Consider the following 20426-nt stretch of genomic DNA (forward strand, 5'->3'; position numbering starts at 1 on the left):
ATTGTCCTCCTGTCAGCCCATAAACGTCCACTGCAAGGCATAGGCTTTAATTTACTAAATTAATACCTAATCAACTTTACTATATTTTACTTCTTCCATAATATTTCTTAATTACTTGTTTCGTGTTTTTTTTTTAAGTTTTTGCATTGTAATGTAAAGTAAATAAACTTATACTACAAGAACAAGAACAAGCAAATTCATCGTACAGTTGTAAAATCAGCTGTCAACGCAACAACGCTTTGTACCGTGTTTTTACCGCTGCAACAATAAACATGCAAACGAACGTCCCCCAAACACATGAATAACGATTTTAGCGTTGCATTGCCTTTGGCACTTGATGGCAGGATTAACGCAAACTCAATTTGCATGCATCAGCAAAAAATGGCAGCAGTAAACCCTTCGTTATGTCACAACACAGTCTGCTCGACGCATAAAATTTTTATTTTTATACTAATTAACACAAAAACATTTACAAAATAATAAAGAATTAGGAAAAAGTTAAATCGAATATTATCTTATCGTGGTGATTTCACACTGGTCGGATTCCGTTCGCAAACCTCGTGCATAAATAATGAATAAAACAAGCGTGCACTGCAATCGCAGTCGCGGCTTGCGGGCGGTCGCGCTTCCCGGCTAATTCGGACGCATGAAATAGTGCCAACTGAGTCTCTTATCTAAAATAAACATCTGAGCGCCAATGAAACATGTCTTCAATTATCATAAATCGGCTCGCACTGACACCGGCCGACGAAAACCGCGCCCAACGACACTCGCGGAGGTGGCTTCGCTCACTCACACGCAAACGAGTCAAAGTTATTTAACGTTACTGTCTATGAGCCGCGTGTAATTATTTATAAATACTTTTTATTGCTTTATGAACATTACAAACGCTACACAGGAAATGTCAATAATGGCAATGATATAGAAAATGAAAAGAAATAACACATGCTCACGACAATGACTAATTGATCTTTTTAATAACTTTTTTATTTATTTGTGTTGTTACTATTTACATTAATGGAACAATGAATTTGTTATGTTTTGTATCTATAAATAATTCCAAAGTCTTCTTAACTTAGCTTAAATTAATATTTATTAATATGATATTACTTATAGTTTAACTTTAAAAAACTTATTTTGATTCAGGTTATAATTATAATTTACCATTTATATTAATTGATAGCTGAGTAAATAAAATTATTCTGGGATCCGATAGTGTTCTGAAGTGAAACGAAGTCTGTTATCGGAAATATAAATGATGTCAAACTTTGAATTTATGTTCTGTTTACTGTAAATTTTGCACTCCTTCAAAATGTATGAGAGAGAGGGTAAAGGTATTAAGCAGGCTCGTATTAGAAAATATTTTGATCATATGTATTTTAGATGGAAGAATTTAAAAAGGTCATAAAGTAATTTAAAGTCTGTTTTTCCTTCTTTCATTACTTATCAAATATTTACTTCAATGACTGTTTTACTTTACATGTAACTACGAATTATTTATTTTTTAAACTCATTAAAATTTGCATAAGTTAACCATTAGCTAAGGCAATATATTAAATATGCTAATTATTTTTCTATCGATATCATTAATTATGTTTAAAGGAAAACCAATTTCGTTTAAATCTTTATCGTTACATTTTAACGTGTCCAATCACTGAATTACACGTTTGGTCCTGGATAAGTTTAACAAATATTTATGCATAAAAACTTACTATTTTTTTTACTAGCTTTTTTTAACTAGTTTGTCACTAGCTTTTAGTAGTTGATTGTTGAATAAAAGACATTTTGTCTGTTATTTTATGTCATGATTTGAATTCTCGTACTAGCAAATTATCAAAATGAAACGAAATTTATTCTTGATAATTTGTTTTTTTAAAAATAAAAGTGTGTTAATAATGGCAGCTTAACGCAGTGACAGATATAAAAAAGATTCCCTTTGATTCGCTAGTTGTTGTTGGGAACCGTTACATCTAGGATAGTTAATGTAGGTAGTCCGAAGTGCGAGAACGACAGTATGACGAGTTTGCGCGCGCACTTCGAGGTCGGTCGTAGAAATAGCGGCGCACACGCATCGTCGCCAATCACGCTTGTCTCCCCTCCGCAGGGCCGGCGGAGCGCTGAAGGCGGCCAATGGCGCGCACGGGGCGGAGCTGGGCGAGCTGTCGGTCCTGCTCCACGCGGGGAGCGTGAAGCGCGAGCCCGAGGACCTCAGCCGCAAGGTGGTCGACGAGCCCGAACCGCACGCGCTCAAGCCGCCGCGACACAAGGTGCGTCACACGTCCGCACGCCGCCGTCGCGCGCGCACGCACTCACACACTCCCCTACCGGTCACTCATGTATTATTTATCGCGGCTAGCGTACGATGCGCCGAGCGCACCGCTCGAGCCGCACTAGCCGCGCCCGCCCGCGCCCATCGCGCCCTCCGACCGGCCGGCCAGCGCTGCCCGCCCAGTGCTCGAACCTCGCCGTTTCCATGGGATTTTGCACATTTGCTCTGTGAACGGATACAAACAATTTTAGTGTACGTGAAGCTGTGAACTGTGTCTCGACGCGGCATGTACGCGTCAACGTTGCGGAGCGGACAGTTGTCGTGGGAGAGCGCGTGTAACCGGCGCGTGTGTCCGCAGGTGGCGGTCGGCGAGCCCGGCGAAGCGGGGTCACCGTCTCCGGTGCCATCGCGGGCCTCCTCGGCCGGCTCTCTTCTCCCGGACGCGGCGATGTACGCAGCGCAGATGTTTGCGCCGCCAGGCACACCTAGTCCAACGCCTTACGGAGATCAGTATTCTCGCCAACCGGCAACCTTTGCCGGGGAACCATATTATCGCGAGTACTTTGTGGGTGACGGCTATCAGCAGCGGAACGCCCCGCCCTACGCCGACCCAGAGCCTGCTCCGGCGTCAACGTTCGGGGAGCGGTACGCGGCGCCCCGGTATCACAGCAAAAGCGTGATCGCGGCCGCTGGGCTCACGGTAGACCTGCCGTCACCAGACAGTGGCATCGGCGCAGACGCCGTCACGCCGCGCGACCACACCGCCGTGCAGCAGGTCGGTGCCACGGATAACAGGGGCGCGGGCGGGCTTCTCACATACACACCACCACACATAAACACTACAAATGCTTACTCTTGCTTATTTACGCATATTAACTTTTTATTATTTTTGCCATTTTTTAGATTTCTTTTCACTGATTATGTGGTAAGATATTTAAAACATGCTGCGCCAGGTACACAACCGAGTTTATAAAGTAAGCTTGTTTATGTACCACGTAAAAAGATCTATTTTATTTGTATAACATACCTACCAACTGTAACATTATGCAAACAAGATTAAGAGGTATATGATAGGGACTACCTCAGAAGCCCGGCCTTGCGCTCTTTGTTATAGTATGTTTACTTTTTGTTTTAATTCAGATTTCGTGGATACGCCTATTTAACGCAATATTTCTGATAATAATCTTTACTAAAGATAATTAGACTAAAAAGATTTTGTGATTCTTATTAGAAAACTATGGGTGATGCCAGTGCCAGGAAGCCAGGCCAGGCTAGGAAGGCCTTCTATGCTTATGTATGTAATCAATGGAATCGTCTTACGGCTGAAATGATGACGATAAAAGATATCTTTCTTCAATGGGTTTAATGGATGCTTTGTGTCGTAAATTTGATCTTAAAAACCTTAATTGCACAAATTCTAACTTATTCAGTTCTTATTGAGTACTCTGTACAATCAAATTAGAAAAAATGCATAAAATATATCCCATAATAAATCCTCGTTAAACAAAAAATTAACAATGCCGAGAATGAATCATATAGAGGAAGAAAATCAGATCGAGAATGTGCAAACTGTTGTTTTCGTTTTGCATTGGGTGCGAGGGAGTCAGAAATCGATTACTGATAACGCTCTACGCAGGGATCCCCGAATATCCAAAATGTTCCTAATAAAATATTGATCTACTAATAGTGTATACTTATTGCATTTGAATTGCTACAAACATTTAATATTAAACTTTCCATTTCATCACGATCTTTTTATAAACGTCGTTACTTATACTTGAATTGGCAAATGATTGTGTGTTATTAAATGCATGTATAAATGATTTAGTGCAGCTGATGAGTTTAGCCATTAATTTACTTATTCATTCTACAGTATTTCAATTCCATGAAAAAAGTTTTATGAAAATCGCAAAATATTTTCTTAAATATAGAATAAATAATTACACATAAAAGATTATTAATAAATTCCATCACAGCACACGTTATAAAAGTATATCTCGATCTCCGTCGATGCAGCTATAAGTCACGACATTGCGGCCTTCTGCAAGACATATTTAAAAGCCCCTTCCATTTTACTACATATTTCTGAGGTATCATATTAAAATAACAAATTGGCTTGACTTGACTATAATCGGGCCGGTAGCCGCGTGTTATTGAAGGACTCGCACTCTCAAGGCGCGGCTGTCACGAGCTTTGCCTGCCGTCAATATTATCTAGCTTAAACATTTATCTCTTGTGCTTCTAGAATAGGAACAACTATAACATCAAGTTGACATATATATATATATATATATATATATATATATATATATATATATATATGTGCTTTGAATTAAATTTTAATCGCGTCATAAAGTATTATTAATTTTGTTTAATTTTCAGTTAAGAATTAATGTTCATATTGATTAGTTTATGAACTATTTTACCTGATCTCTTGAGATTTCTGTGACGAAATAGTCAAGTTCTTTGCCAACTCAAAATTATTCAACGTATCTTAAAATAAATGTTAAATTGTATTATTATGTTAAGTCGTTAATTTATTGGTATCATTGTTAGTCGGCTGTACTAGGAAACGATGACGTAATTATACCAACATTTTAATAATTATAACCATTATCATAAATTAAGATGTTATTAAGTTTAATGTATGGATGACGGTGATATTAAAAATCTCATTACGACGACTGTTTTTTGTCGTTTTAAATCTATTTATCAAAACAACCAACATTCCTGTACCTACAGTTTGGTAACTTAAGTTCACGAAAACAAGTATTTTATTCCTTCCTGTTTTACCACATCGGCTATACAATATTATTTGTATAATATAATTCATGCCATGTTTGTTCAAATAATAGTCCTAAATTTTTTAAAAATTATAACAAATAAGTAAGTTTTTATCATGGTACTTATTACAAGGTAAATAAGATATTAAGTCAAAAATCTCTTCTTTTTACCTCAATAAGTTTAAAGTAAATATTCGCTACATTGTCACGTACAATTTTAATATGCAGGCGGTGATTAAGCATCCTACACAACGGTCTTGCCGTTTAAAATTGTCATTTATTTACATATAATTTCTTAGCACTTTAATGGACATTAGATTCCGACAGTAACTTCGTAAGGTATAACTATAAATAGGCTTATCTAATAATTCTCGCAGTCATTTTATAAAAGGCAATCGCATTTTCACATAAGCATATTCTATCAGATTAGTAGTGAACATTAACCTCTGGGGTTATCTCTCTGCGATCGAGAGGACAGGGTTGGAAACTACTGTAAATGATTGAAATTAATCACGCGAAGAAAAAACGAACACGTGTCATACGGCCTCCAACCCGCCATACTGGTATTCGAACTAATGTGCCGACACTGAAGACCAAATAAAAAAAATCATTAATGAAAAATCTGTCATGCTATCGTTCGAGCCAGCTCGATGGTTTTTTAAACATTTGCTTGTACTATGTCTTTACGTACATACATATATGTTTAATATATATTAAAAATATCAATTATTACATCTCGTTATGATTTTCTTTAGTAAGTACTTGGCTCGGACATTACTCCAATAAATTTTATTTCTAAATATATTTTTTTATGATGTAGAAGTATCAGTAAACTCTTTAATTATTTTTATTCTAGATTCTAGTTATTGTTCGACTTCTTAAATAATATATGTGTTATTATAATATTTTAGTTTCGTTACAAAGTTTAAATAACGCAAAATATATTTCATTACTAATCTATAAAAAAGTTTTTATAACTGTATTAAAAAAAATTGTTAGAATTTTTTGGCTAAAAATAAATATATGTTCTGAAAGTGCACGATGTGCGCATGTATGTATATAAACGGAAAAATAAGTACACTTACGTTCATGATTCTATCATGGCATAATTACAAACAAATATTGAATATTTGAACAGCAGATACACATTATTTTATTCTATTTTGTGTAATTAAAGAGAATTCATAAAACGATCGTGATGCTTGAAAATGTAATAGATGTGTCGTTTTAGCTACTTCCAGTAGTGGTGCCGGCTTTTCCACTGTATGGAGGTGAAGATAGAAGTGATATAATATTAGTGGTTTAATTAAAGCATTAAAACCCATACAGTCGTTCGAGTATACGGTAATCTGCCAGCAGCCGGGCGTGGGCGAAGACGGACGAGGAACCCCATCGGCACACCATTCGCCTGCCCAACCGCCACGCACGCGGCCCTGGCATGACTTCGGTCGGCAAAACGACGCGGACAAGATACAAATAGCCAAATTGTAAGTATTTATCCTCATTAATACACGCGATACATACCTATTTCAAATTAATTAAAACTTTTCAACGTAAATTATTTTTTTCATATTACGAATACTGGTAGAATCCAATTTGATACAGGGATTGTGTTCTCTTACAATTGGCGTCTATATATCTAATTCAGAATACAGTAATAGAGCAGGTAATTCACAAGCTTTATTATTACTTAAAACACGCCTAAAGAGACAAATTTGACAGAAAATAGAATCAGAGAGCTACCCTGCAATAACGCTTATTAGATTAAACTACGGGGGTCTCAAACATGGCGCGTTTGATTTGAGAATAGTCTACAACTAAGTCAGATCGTTTTTTTTTATTACTTCAACAATATCCTTAAATAGAAGACCAATTCATATGAAATTATATTATACATAATGATATCTTTAAACTTTTGTATTCGTCAGTCAATATACCAATGGCTAAAAAAGTTGCCACTAAAAGCAATAATGTTATACCTTTAACCTATAACCACAATATATTTACATATTGTTTCGATTTTGTTCTTTTCAAGATATAAAAAGCGTTTTATGTCGGGAATTAAAAGCTTGTATTCAATTTATAGACGAAACAGATATTTATAATTACAAGTACATTGTTTTTGAATCGACATAAATAAGTAATCCTCCACTAGCCGCCTACTTCGGTCAAATTATTTCATTAAAGTTCTTTTCTCATTCCCGCATAAATTCTAGACTTGTCTGAACGTGGTTCAGACTTAATTTGATGTCGACGTAATTGATTTTAGTACGCGATGGTCGTAAAAAAATTTTATGTAAAAAATATAAAGTAGAAAGTAGTCTAAGCAAGATTGTGCGTTGTCCTTGATCTTTTCTGTCGATCTATTAAATTTTATAAATATGAAATAGTATGAAAATCTTTAAAATTTATGTAAAACTCTTTAATAGTTATTTTATGGTTTTAATTAACTGGGGTTTCTGCATATGTATGCACGTGATTGTTTAAAGGTGTAAAATATAGGGCCTTAATAGGGCGAATGTTTAGCTTATTTGCTGTCTATTAATGTATGGTGCACACTATACAAAATTCTATGGTTTCAGAAACAATAAATAACATAATGTTAAAAGCATAACGAAACGATAAACTTATATACTAGAAAAAATCATTTTCAAAATTTAGATTACTACGCATTAAAATTAATTATTGTTTACTGTCTGAACCTGCAGACTTTGGACTGGCGGAAGTTATTGGCCTGCCGCATTTAAATAGAAAAAATATAAATATAACATATTTCAAAGTAAACACTTTGTACAGGATGATTCGATGTTTTTGCTTTCTGATAGAAGAACTACTTTTACTAAATATTTATATTAATAAATATATATACATAAATATATGAGTTCCGAATGTGTTACAAAATTTTCATAAACATAGCGTCAGAAACTGAAATGTTATTTATAAAAAAATTAATACTTTATGGATATTGTAAAAGTTATCTAGTGATATCATACATACTGACATATGGGTTATGTTTATAAATAGTTGAAAAAAAAAAACAATGCCTTACAACGTTTTTTCACTTCAGAGTAGCTTTCCCTTACTTAGAACTTTACTTAAATTAAAATATTTAGTAACAAGCCTTAACAATATTCATTAGAGCAAATGTACTTAAAGAATCTATCCTGTTTTGCCGTAAACATGCAGCGTTATTTCTACGCATATTAATGACGAGGACTGCGATACTCTCGGTACTTAAGAAGTGTGTGGACTTTTATTGTGAACGGTATTAAGAGAAAAAAATGAGACATAGAATATTTATTTCTGCTTATTTCCATCTATTTATCTATTCAACCTTATATTTTGTAAAATAAATAAGTTTGATTACAAAATGTATAAATAATGCGTAAATTAAAATCCACAAAACTTTAGGGTATAAACCATTTTTTTAACTAATCCATTGTTATATACAAATAAAATTATACAATAACCATTTTTTAAAAAATTATAACGTGATGTAGATTGTAGGTTTAATTTTAAGAATGCCATTATAGGGAAGCTCAATCTGAATCCACTTTCCATTAAATTGAACGCTTCTGGTATTCTTTCCATGACGTACACAAGTGGTCATTGTAAATTATTCTATATAGATAATGATATGAAGAAATCATTATATAAAAAGAATCTAGTAGGAAGTGATATCTCTTATAAAACGTGATTTAGCTACCAGCTTCGCAAATTAAAACATTCACACACATAACATTTTTGAATTTGTCTTCACTAATTCCAAAACGTAATGTCTGTCTGTCTCGGTAATTTCTCTTGATACAGTTAAGCAAAAGATTCTCCATGCAGAAAAATCTTTCTTTTCTTAGTCTTATGCTTGTTGATGGAGATGTCGTAAATACAGGGTTTATTACTCAATTCCTCTCACAATCCTACGCTCCCTCTTTCTTTTCGTGGCACTTCTCAGGCATCAATTCTGGGTCGATTAAGTGAGGACCCTCACTGACGTAAAGCTCGGTGACCATCGTACATTGAGACGTTCATTTTCCCTTAGACAACAACATTCTCCATAGCAAACTATATGCACAGAATACGAACAAACAATTCTAAAATATGAAAGTGAAATAGAAATGGAGGATAAAGGTGGAAAAATGTTTTCAAGCAGTTGACCAGTGATACTTCTGAAATACAGTTGTTCTGTTATTCGGCGGTAGGAATAGAAGTCGCATTGACTGCTTCTTGTTAAAGTTCATTCAAATAAAATGTACAACAAGAAAATTGTAACATTTTCCATTTATTACAAATTTTAGTAACTTATATGGCTCTTCACTTAAAAGAAAAAATAAATACATTTTATTAGAAATTTCCGGAGTGATGCTGACAATCTATCCTAAGTCAAATAGCAAAAGTTTAGGCTCGAAAAGAGCATGGTTTTTTTTTCATAATATAACTAATAATCATCTTTGCCCTTTCATTAGTATTCGATATGTATGGAAATTTATTTATGATATTGTTATTAGCTAATCAGGGCCATGCGTTAAGGTAGCTGTAAAAGGTTGTTGGCATAACTGTTAATAAAAACAATTCACGATATGCCTGCGACTGGTTAACATAAACACTTAAAATAATTTGATTACCGTCCTCCTATACATGCATGGTGTTAGTGAGAATAGAAGGAAACGACCCGCGACCCGAACGAGCATATTGACCAACCACTTCGCACCTCCCGTCTATCTTCGATACGGCGGCCCTTTCTAAGAAAAACATTGTACAACGAACACACGCAGTGTTGCCTTGTATAAAAATACTTTAAATAACACGTGGCTGCGAAGGAAATGGTATAGAAGAACGACATTTACTTAGGTTTCTTTAATTGATAACTCTGAAAATATATGCTATGTATAAAAAAGTAAAGAGAAAGCAATTTATAATAAATAGTTATTCATTGAGCTATTAATTTAAATCTTGGTTTATTTTATTAATAATTTATCAATTCCTTTGTCGTTGTTGTTAGTGTTTTTAATTTCGGTCTAGAACCATATTGCTTTTGATTGTTGAAAATTTGATACACATTGATTTTGCAAGTATATAGATAATAGCTACTGATCACATCGAGGTTCAATCCTATCCGGTACTCTTCAGTAGGAATTCTTAACGCGTTTCGAACAGCAACCCAGTCCAAGGTTCCTTCTTCGAAAAGCCCTGGCAGTCACCGCTCGGAATACGCGTTTTTCTATATACTATTATAAAAGATATTTTGCAATGTGTACAAAAAAGACATGTTATTTTACTAAAAATGTTTTTGTTAGTTATCAGAGTAAGTTCTAGTTTACATAATTAGAACAGCTTGTTATACTCACACCTAGTTAATAAAACACTTTTTTTAATGTTACACACGTAACGAATGTTACCGTTCAATGAATTCAGCAATTGCGTTTTAATTAAAAAATACCTACGTAAATGATTACTTCAACTTTTAATTACTTATCATGCGTTTTGATTAAAAATGTATGTAACAATGAGTAGCAAGCGCTTTTAAAAAGAACAATCTTAGAGTCCTTTTGAATTTTCGTGATAATTCATTGTGCTAAACATTTTGTTAATTTTTTTGAAACTTTATAAGTAATATAAACGTAAATATCAAAAAATACTAAAAGTATTAGCATCGGAAAGAAATTAGAACGAACTGTAGATATTACGAAAGACTGTTTACCAAATAATCAACTCAAGCAATTTACAGCTACTTGTTGAGTAGCACTTCTGTTGTGCACCAATGATAATTTTTAGTTTGAGAATTCCTGACTTCCAAATCTCCTATATTAAATAAAAATACACGTACTCATTACACGTTATTTTAATAAATACTATAGTATAGGTTTTCAAATAATGTGTCAGTTTTGTCTTTGTTTCACTCAAATGGTTTTAAATGTGCAAATCATAAAGGAACACCTTTGAAATTTTATAATCATGTATACATGACTACATAAAATGCAAAATGTAGAGTTAATCTAGTGATAAATACCCTAGTGCGCAATGTTGCAAAACAGAAATCACACAGCAAGCATTTAACTTATTTATGATATCATTGGTGATGATTGAATATGGGTAGCCGTGACCGCCGATCATCCGGTGACTACTTGCTATATACTCGTTTACCTCCTTTTCTCCGTAAAGCGAATGGCTATAACTTGTATTTTTACATAGAGTAATATTTGTGGGTTATTACTATAGGCGTGATGAACTTATAAACCGTTTTAGCTTTATATTCAGATGTCTTAAAATTTAAGCGGGTAAATTATTGTATTCTTTAAATCATTCATTCTCATTATTTTAGGTAGTTTAGTATATATTAATGTAGATAACATTGGGAACTTTACAGTGATCGCTTGTGTTTCTCTATAACGGCATCCTTCAATTTATACCTAATAGGGTTCCTAACGCGCCCTGAATTGTAAAAAGCCTACAACAAACTCAGGGGTATTTTTTTGTGGTCACTTTTATAATGTCCTTAACATAGTTATTATTTAGCTGTTATTAATACTTAACCTATACAATATGAAATTGTAGCACAAATAGTAAATATAGTAATAAAAAAAAAATAATGTTTTCACGCTGCCATATGTTGGAAGGTTTATAAAGGTAAGTTATGTTTTTTTTTTAATATTGGACAAGTGATCCGAAGACGAATGAAAATAATCAGCATAGTCCAGCAGATTGGCTAGTTGAAATGACAACGGGCAGGCTACATAGCGCGCGAAATACATGGCCGCTTTGGCCATAAGGTTTTGAAGTTCAGAAACGCAAGCGCAGCTTATGTCGCCGACCTACAAGGTGGAGAATCTGAAGACGCTGGATGCTGGTCACTTTCAATGGGACTTGTTGGGAAGCTGTAAGGGAGATCATATAAATAAATATATACATTTAAATATATCTATGTATTTATATATATGTGTATATTTATGTATATATATATATACATATGTCATTAATTTTCTTAATCAATTTTATTAAAGAGTAAACCCCCTTCTTAATTGTACACGATCGTACGAACAAATCGTTGTACAGGCGGCTCCGGCTGTAGTGACGGAAGCAGTCGTCAACATGATAAGTGCATTAGCATTATTATCTCGATAATTGCTTGCATTTGTCCCAAATAACGTGGTCGCCTCTACTTTCTTAAATTACTTATGATACTTGCTCACTCCCCAACCGATTACCAGCATTCGTGTTAGCGCCGAAGTTATTTCAAAGTCCTCACAGATGTTTGAACAATTATTTACCGCTCAGTTAAGTAGTCGGGAAGTGTTCAGCCGACCGGCTCGATTCCCTAATAGAAAATTTATTTACTCAGTCGATGTTCAACCCGAGAATCAGCTTCCTTAAAGTGGTAGCTTAATCAACTAATGTATGCACATTTTGTTATCACGACGAAAAAGCTTCTAAATACGAGGTAATGAGATGCGTTAATGAACTGTGCACTATTATGCCGAGCTCAATTAAGATATCACGTACTCTCATTTGTACTTCGTTTTAAAATCTACAAATAATATTTAATGCTTTGTTTTTGGTTTCATCTTTTGCTAATACACCTAATATTGATTACAATAGTCCTATTTTAACATTAACACTCGGAGGTTCGTTGTTTTTCCAAAAATAATGGGTCGTATGCATTTCTAATCATAGAATTTTGTCTACGACTATCTACATAATTGCATTTCATTTATTATAGCTATATTATTTAACCTGAACTATGTAAAAAAACAAACACAATTTATAGTTCTTTTTTTAAATACGAAATAAGAAGTTTATACATCAAAGAAATTAAATAATATAAATCTCACATATTTTTAGTTACAGAAAATAGATGCTTTCTACTCATGTTGTGTGTATGTATTTTTAACGTCCCGAGGGCGACTTTTAGGGTGTGGCTGCTGCACTCTGTCAATAAATCGAATTAATTTTTCGAGTACTTAACGTTTTTATCAACAGTTAAAACTCTCCGATTCAACAAGTCCAATCAGTTATAATATACCATTAATCTCTTGTTAATCATCGTTTAACATTATTTGTTTTGTTAGAACGGCTGAACACAACGTTGGTTTTGATTTGCAACTGGTCTCATATTAGCGGACGATAAACATAAAATTGATTTTCCATAAGCGTTTTACTTTTATTAACGGGTTAACAAAACTTAATTTCTATTAGGAAGAATAAACTTTTTTACACTATTATGTCTAATTGTTTAGAAACTATTGTCAAGAAAAAAATAAAGTTGTTAAAACAGTCATTGTTATTATTTGTAATAACTTACTTCTTTAAATTTATATTCCATAAATAAAAGAATTTTTTTTCACGTTCTGGAATAATTCACTTTCCTATAGTAAATGTAATAGAAAGAAAATAAAAAATGAGAAGAAATGTCTAAAAGAAATGTGTAGTCTATTTTTTTCTCATCTGAATTTTGGTGATGCTGACATGAACGCGTCATTACCTAATATTCGTCGCCAGAAAATGCAACCGAAATGTATAGTCAGAAGTGAAATAATGATTAGCAAATTTTTTGAACGAGTCTTTAAAATTTTGAGGGAGGTAAGCAGCAGTTCAACGCCTTTTTAACATAATTTTTCGTGATTGTTGCTTTGATTGATATTTCAAAAACTGGCCGTAAACCTGTTTAGAACTCCAAATAAACGACGATTAAATTTACTAAGGCTACAACTTATATCATATAGGCACTCAAAATAAGTAGTAATGGCGAAAACGGAGCCGAATTTAATGATAGCCCGAGTTAGTTGCTTTCGAGATCTGTTGCAGCGATTCACAACATTGTGTCAGTCGAGACATACGTCTCGTCTGGACCATACAATGGTCCTTCAATTTCCATCAGACGTTGATAAGGTAAAGACGAGTCCGGCTGTAATTCGCATAAAACTGTTTTCTGTCTGAATTTACATTCGTCGCTCCCAATGCCGATGCTAGTGCTACATCGACAATTCTTATTTGCTCGGCTTTTTGGTAGTAATTGAAATAATAAGACATATTTTAATTAGATACATGTAGATTCACAATTTATACCAAAGTAGTAATAACTAAAACCTAAACTTAAATAGTAGTTTAAGTAATTGAAATTCGTTTGACGCCATAATTGTTAAAAAATTAATACATTGAAGACACCGGACTTATCATTGTCAGGCGAGTTCATATTGATATGATCATCATTGTCGAGGATTCATGGTGGGTTTTTGTGGTTTATAATGGGGTTGTTAAAAGTATGGCGTTTGGTGCAGAGTGTATTCAACATGTACTATAGGGTCGTATTTATGCGCATCTAATTTGGCGCTGGATCGCTCGCGCTCGGCGGGACGTCGTTTCTTATCGCGCTGAACGTTTTTATTGCGAGCACTTTGTTGTCGCTGCGTTCCGAAGGCTTTTTGCCCGCTCATCAATTTCCGCGCCTCGTCGATTGATTTATTCATGAAAGACCCTCGCCTTCACGCAGGAAGTGTCTTTTTTGGTCGCCGCGTTGCTGAAATTTGTAATGAAGCTCATTCGAAAACAATGCCTTATTTACTGACGGCTACGGAGAATTTACGTAGATACTTTTACTTACCTGCAGGCAGTTAAAAATATTTATTAAGTGTATCATAAATAGTTATTTTGAACAATAACATTTTAAAAAGATTTTAGACAAAAAGAACAGAGAAATTAAATCAAATAAAGACTTGTAATTACATCAATGATGCAAATAAAACTCGCCCAAATAACAATAGTTGCCTTTGTCACAAAGGGAAATTACATTTGGAATAACTTAGAGAATCAGATAGGCAAGTACTGCAGAAACCGATCCGTCAATGTCGGCCCGAGTTTGCATTGCACGGCCTTTATCTGCGCAAGCTCGGCTTAAATCGCAAACATCAGCGGGATTGTTTACCAAATTGTTTTCAATAAGCTTTAAGTAATGGTGTAACCGCAAGTCAAGCGCTGAACCGTTGTGGGCCGGCTATCTGCATGCCGCTGAGAGATTTATTAACAGATTAGGCGTTCTTTAGCGATTTATAGCATTTTATCGAGTTACATAAGTAAGGTGCGGTACAATGAGGCGGAGGAGATAATGACGTCGTCGTTTCCTAGTGCAATTTTCTCTTTGTGCGAGTGTCGCGTGGGCTTGCTTGCGCGACACAGCGTCGTCCGCTGCTCACGCGTGCCTAACGAGCCGCGGCACGCGATCGCCACTAAAGTAGCGGGCTTTTCCTTCCGTCGGTCCCAAGCACAGGAAATCATGAGAAAACTTAGTTTTTCATTGCTCTCCGCGAACTGGATCTCCACACCTTTATGTAACACCGCCCGCACCACAATTAAGATTTCCACTTTTTGCTTACTTTTATTGCTTCACTTCATGGAAACTTTATTGTCGAGAACATGTATCTGTTGATATGTATCTCAAAGAAGAAATCGCACTTTTTCTAAATGTCTCTCACTTAAACCAGCTCTCGTCTTTATTTATATTCCAACAAATGGTTACTGCAACGGCTTACCTACAGCGCACTACGTAATGTGCAACTTTTAAGATTTATCTTAATCTGTTGTACGTACGAGGCGTTGGACGAGTGTGCTATCGCGGTTACTAATCGTTATCATACTAGATTCTGTGTTAGCGGTTAACTTATATGTGTATGTTTGTGCAGGTTTTCACCGTACGGGTTCAAATACCATCTTGAGACAGCTTCCAGCAGCTCCCAACGGCGCGAGGATGACCGCATTACCTACATCAACAAAGGCCAGTTCTATGGCATTACTCTCGAGTACATTCACGACCCTGACAAGCCACTTAAAAATCAAACAGTTAAGGTATGTCTTATCTTTTTTATAAGTAATACAAATATAAATGCCCATTAATTTCAAATATTTACTTGCTTTATTTAAGAATATAAATTATATAATTTGGACTAAAACAGAGTGAAAGGTATTACATTACCTCAATTTTAGTGATACGCCCCATTTATATGAATGCATATAAAATAATAAATCAAGAACGTAAGCTATTAATACGTCAATCAGTTCAAAGTAAAAATATATTTAATGTAATTTATAGCATAGTTAGAATGTACAGGTAATGAAGCAGTTGACTCGACCTGCTTGCTTTAACTAATAACTGCATCCAGTTTGCCTATTAATGAACATAATATTATTTATTTCTAATTGATATGTAATTAGGTATTTAGCTTGCAAGTTCAAAAGAAGCTGAAGATTTCAATATTTTACTAACGAAGACTTTAGCTTCTTTTTCACAAGTTACATTTACAAGTAAAAGAAGAATTATGTACAATATTAAATACAATAATCTTAAGAAAATCTCTCTTTCTAGAGGTCTTAAAATCTGTGTATAAAAGACTTCAACGAGATCTCTCATTAAATCATTACAAAAAATCAGAAATTTTGTCACTATTTGATTAGAATAAGGTGCCACTATGGAGCGATGGCCGGATGTTTACCTCTTTTGGATATAAGAAAGCCAAAGCGTACATTTAAGATACGAGCAGTAGTTAGATATCCTTATGATATTGTGCTATAAATATTAGTTCTTAAAGCTATCTTGCACAGTCCCGTGGCAAAAAATAATTATTATTATGTTCGTGGAACTGATTTTTACAAGAGAAATTAATTATTATCATATATACTGAAAATGATGAAATATTAAGTTAAGTTCAAACATTTGTAAGTTTTTACAAAAGTTATCGTGATTGTTACTATTTTTTTTTTTTGTCTATGTGTCATTTAATTTTAATGTTTCTATTGTTTTAAAAAATGCAGTTTTAAACCTGTCTGTACCGATGGAAACCTAGCTTTAACATCAAGTTACTAGCCATGCATACCATACAAAGAAGGCGAAAATTAAAAAAAACCTTTTTCAATAGTTATTTAGATTATGGATCATTAGTCATAATTTTTAAATGAAATGTTAGTTTCTAAATCTTTGCAACAATTATGAAAGGAAAAATATCTCAACAAATAAATCAAATGTCAACGGATAACTCCTTCATGTGATACTAACAAAGTGGTATCGCCAGATCCCGGAGCAAAAGCGAGGGTCCCAACCACAACTGCGTCTCAATTTCACTGCGTTACGTGTTTGCCTTCAACAAGTCACTTTCATAACCACTTATTTTTTACAGCTTTTGTTTTGTTTTTTTTTTTAACGAAACTAAAGATATTACTATTTTATTACACACAGCAATTGTTTTCCTCGTTTTCTTTTCAAACTTAAATATGAGATATTTTTTTCTCATGGCTTCTAAAAAATGCTAAAAAGTAGTTGAATTAGAGATTTTTTAAAATAAATTTATGTTTTTGTTCCCAGTTTACTTCGTTCATTTCGATGTGTGGGTTACAGTAAAATCATTAAACATATCGGTTCTTGTGCCTTATAAGAACACGTTCAAACTCTTTGCCGCAAATGATTTTGTACTTTTAAATTTAACTTAACACTGCATTGTTATATTTGAGAGTTTGACTTAATAAATTGATAAAATTAAAATAAGAACAAAAAATATGAAAAAGCATAATAAACAAGTTTCATAATTTATTAAATAATTAAAAATAACATGCTAAATTTTTTTAACTTTCATTGGTTAGTTATAAAATATTAATTTATTAGCAATTGTTAGCAAGATTGGTTGACCGTTTTAACCGATTCTTTTGGAAATCTATGGGAGAAGCCTGTAACCAATAACGAACGTCCTACGGCCGAAATTAATGTTACTGAATTATTCTTACAAAAGTTCTATTTTTTAGTTTAAAAGTCACGTCTTAGTCAGATTGCTAAATGTCAAACATCCATCAGTAATAAAAGAAAATTTTAGGATACTTTTTCAATTAAAAATATAATAAATGCGTAACAATTGTTGATGGTAATGATTTTACCATAAACAATTAATACGATAAGCGAATAATTAAACCATCATGAAATGACATATTTCGCATGGCGTGACTAAAACTGGACATTATCTCATGGGAAAAGGGAATAAATAACAAAGGTGGAAATTCTGTCGTAATTTTTCTATAGAAATTAGATTTACCCTTAGAATTTCCCGACGTTTACTTTGAAATAACATAATAATCAGAAAACTTGAAAACGTTCCAACCATAATTGCTTTAAATTACTTTAGCTATTGTATAAAAAACGTATGATTCGTTCTCATTGTTATTAGAAATACACAACAATACAAATAAGCTGATACAAATATACAATTATTGCGGAGTTTAATTGTAAACAATACGCGTCATAAGATATTCCGTAATAATTGAATTTTCCTTCGTTTTTCTCGAGGCATGTAACCTATTCAAGCTCGCTTTATCTCGATTCAATGGGCTTAGATCGGAATAATCAGAGATACAATGCGACATACGTTTGAAGTTATTATTAAGGCAGCAAGTAGGTTGCAGGTCCGGCTGCGTATTCAATAAAGACTCGGATAGATACACGGTGCTTATCTCGCCGCAATCGAGTACGCATTGTATGGCCGCGCCCGATAATTAAGACGACGCTTTTGACATTCGCCATATAGGAACACAATGACCGCCTCGGGAGCCCGCGCTCGCTTCGGATAATATCGCTCCCTTAAACAATAACCTCGCCGTATTATGATAAAATAATTTCAATGCGGCAAACATCATGTTTTCTTAACGAGCTTCTTTTTTACATTGCAAAAAAATTTCAATGTATACAACAGGCAGCCCAACAAAAATTCTGCTTTGATTTCCGTTTTTTAAGCAATCACCGACATGGTTGATATTATTATCCATACACAAAAACCACAATTAATCAAATATCACTTAACACATCAGATTCTTTGAAAGTACGACGTTTACTGTTTTTGAAAACCTTTACTGTTTTCGTAAAAATTGTAACAATTATTAATTACTTCAAAAAATTAGCAGGTTATGAAGACATTTCTTCAGTTAAATTTGTATTTAACTGAAAAAAATGTCTTTATAATTGACTGATTTTTTTTAATTAATACGAATAAAAAGTTCACGAATAATAATTAAACAGCATGGCTGACAATTTAAATTCACACGCAATACCAATACGTTCGCGTGTCCGAAAGAGGTTAGGAGCTGTAAGAAAATTTGGCAAAAAGAGAGATTTGACCGCAGCGTGCGTGGCGAGATCGTAATTACGCCCGACCCCGCCCTGTTTCGGAAGAGCTTTGCCGTGCCGCAGACTGTCGATATCATTGTACAGATTTAGCTGCCCAGACATGTCGAGTAGCCCGTGTACAAAATGTTGCACCTAATTAAACGAAACCTTATTCCCTATATAACCAAAACACTCCTCGTTGTTACCGTTCGCACGCAGTTCGTATACCATTTACATTTGAATGAACATGATAAATATAGTTTTAAAATGTTTTTTTAAAAGTTTCCGTCTTGAAAAGATGGCTCTTAAAAAGTTCTTATGTGTAACAGCGTGAAATAAAATCGATCAATCACAGAATATGGCTGCAATTAATCACCTAGCAAACGCGTCGTTTTTTATGTTGTATATCCGCATTACCTAAAGGGTGCAACCGCTCTTCATTATAATGATTATTAGTTTAAGCAACCTTTGTGGTTATTATTTAAGAAACTATAGTTAAACTAACTAACGATTTAAAATGATCTGCCCTCTTTGCTGTGCGCGATATATTATTTAAAATATATTTTGTTTAGATAATTAGAACAGTCGATACATTGTTTTAATATAAAAATGTACATTCTTCTATTTAAAGCACATTAATTGTTTATGTTTAAAAGAACGTTTTGCGCGTAAAAAGTTGACGACAACTTGGCATTATGCACATGAAGTCGAGCAGTAGATTTGTATCTATTTGCGATACGTAATTAACATACGAATGATATTTAATACCTTTTAAGCGCCGGTAATAAACTTCCGCTTATCTTTTTATTCTCGAGCGCGATTAAACCGTATCTCTCATGTCTACAGCGCTTCTACTCACTGGGAGCACTTTTTGCTCTATTTCTTATCGACGCACTGACATCATTGTGCTCACTTTCGTAGCAACGGAAACTCGCGTAACGAGCCAAGTCGTTGTATTATTTTCTTTTTGCAATATTTTACGATTTTAATGATTGCTCCGGTTTGCCTTTTAAAGGCAATCTTTAATGATGCCTTTTACACTCAACATGTTATGCTTGATGAGGGATTATAACGGTCGGCATTCGGAACACACGGCTCCTACCGCGCGCCTTTCGACCAGCGTTGCCGGTGCTGACATGTGAAGGGCTGTCATATGAGACAGATCGAATAATTCTCACAGGGAGCATTGACGTGTAATGAAATTTCGTATTCACCACGGACAGGGAGAATTCTTTAATGTGTGTACACA

General features: G+C 34.2%; 1 protein-coding gene across 7 annotated transcripts in view; it reads left to right on the forward strand.

The window, feature by feature from the left end:
* grh (grainy head) overlaps positions 1-20426 on the forward strand; it is a 102377-nt gene that overhangs the window by 58190 nt on the left and 23761 nt on the right. For 6 of the 7 annotated variants that reach the window (XM_068770985.1, XM_068770984.1, XM_068770986.1 and 3 more), the window contains 4 exons: positions 2105-2267; positions 2628-3044; positions 6382-6539; positions 15723-15885. In XM_068770985.1, the coding sequence (XP_068627086.1) occupies positions 2105-2267; positions 2628-3044; positions 6382-6539; positions 15723-15885 (901 nt within the window). The remainder of the gene's footprint in view (positions 1-2104; positions 2268-2627; positions 3045-6381; positions 6540-15722; positions 15886-20426) is intronic. The other variant, XM_068770987.1, reaches the window with a different exon arrangement.

The sequence above is a fragment of the Battus philenor genome, unplaced genomic scaffold, assembly GCF_028537555.1.
Source record: "Battus philenor isolate CCGP_79_NKW_IND1 unplaced genomic scaffold, ilBatPhil1.0.hap1 SCAF_3, whole genome shotgun sequence".
NCBI classification, from domain to species: domain Eukaryota; kingdom Metazoa; phylum Arthropoda; class Insecta; order Lepidoptera; family Papilionidae; genus Battus; species Battus philenor.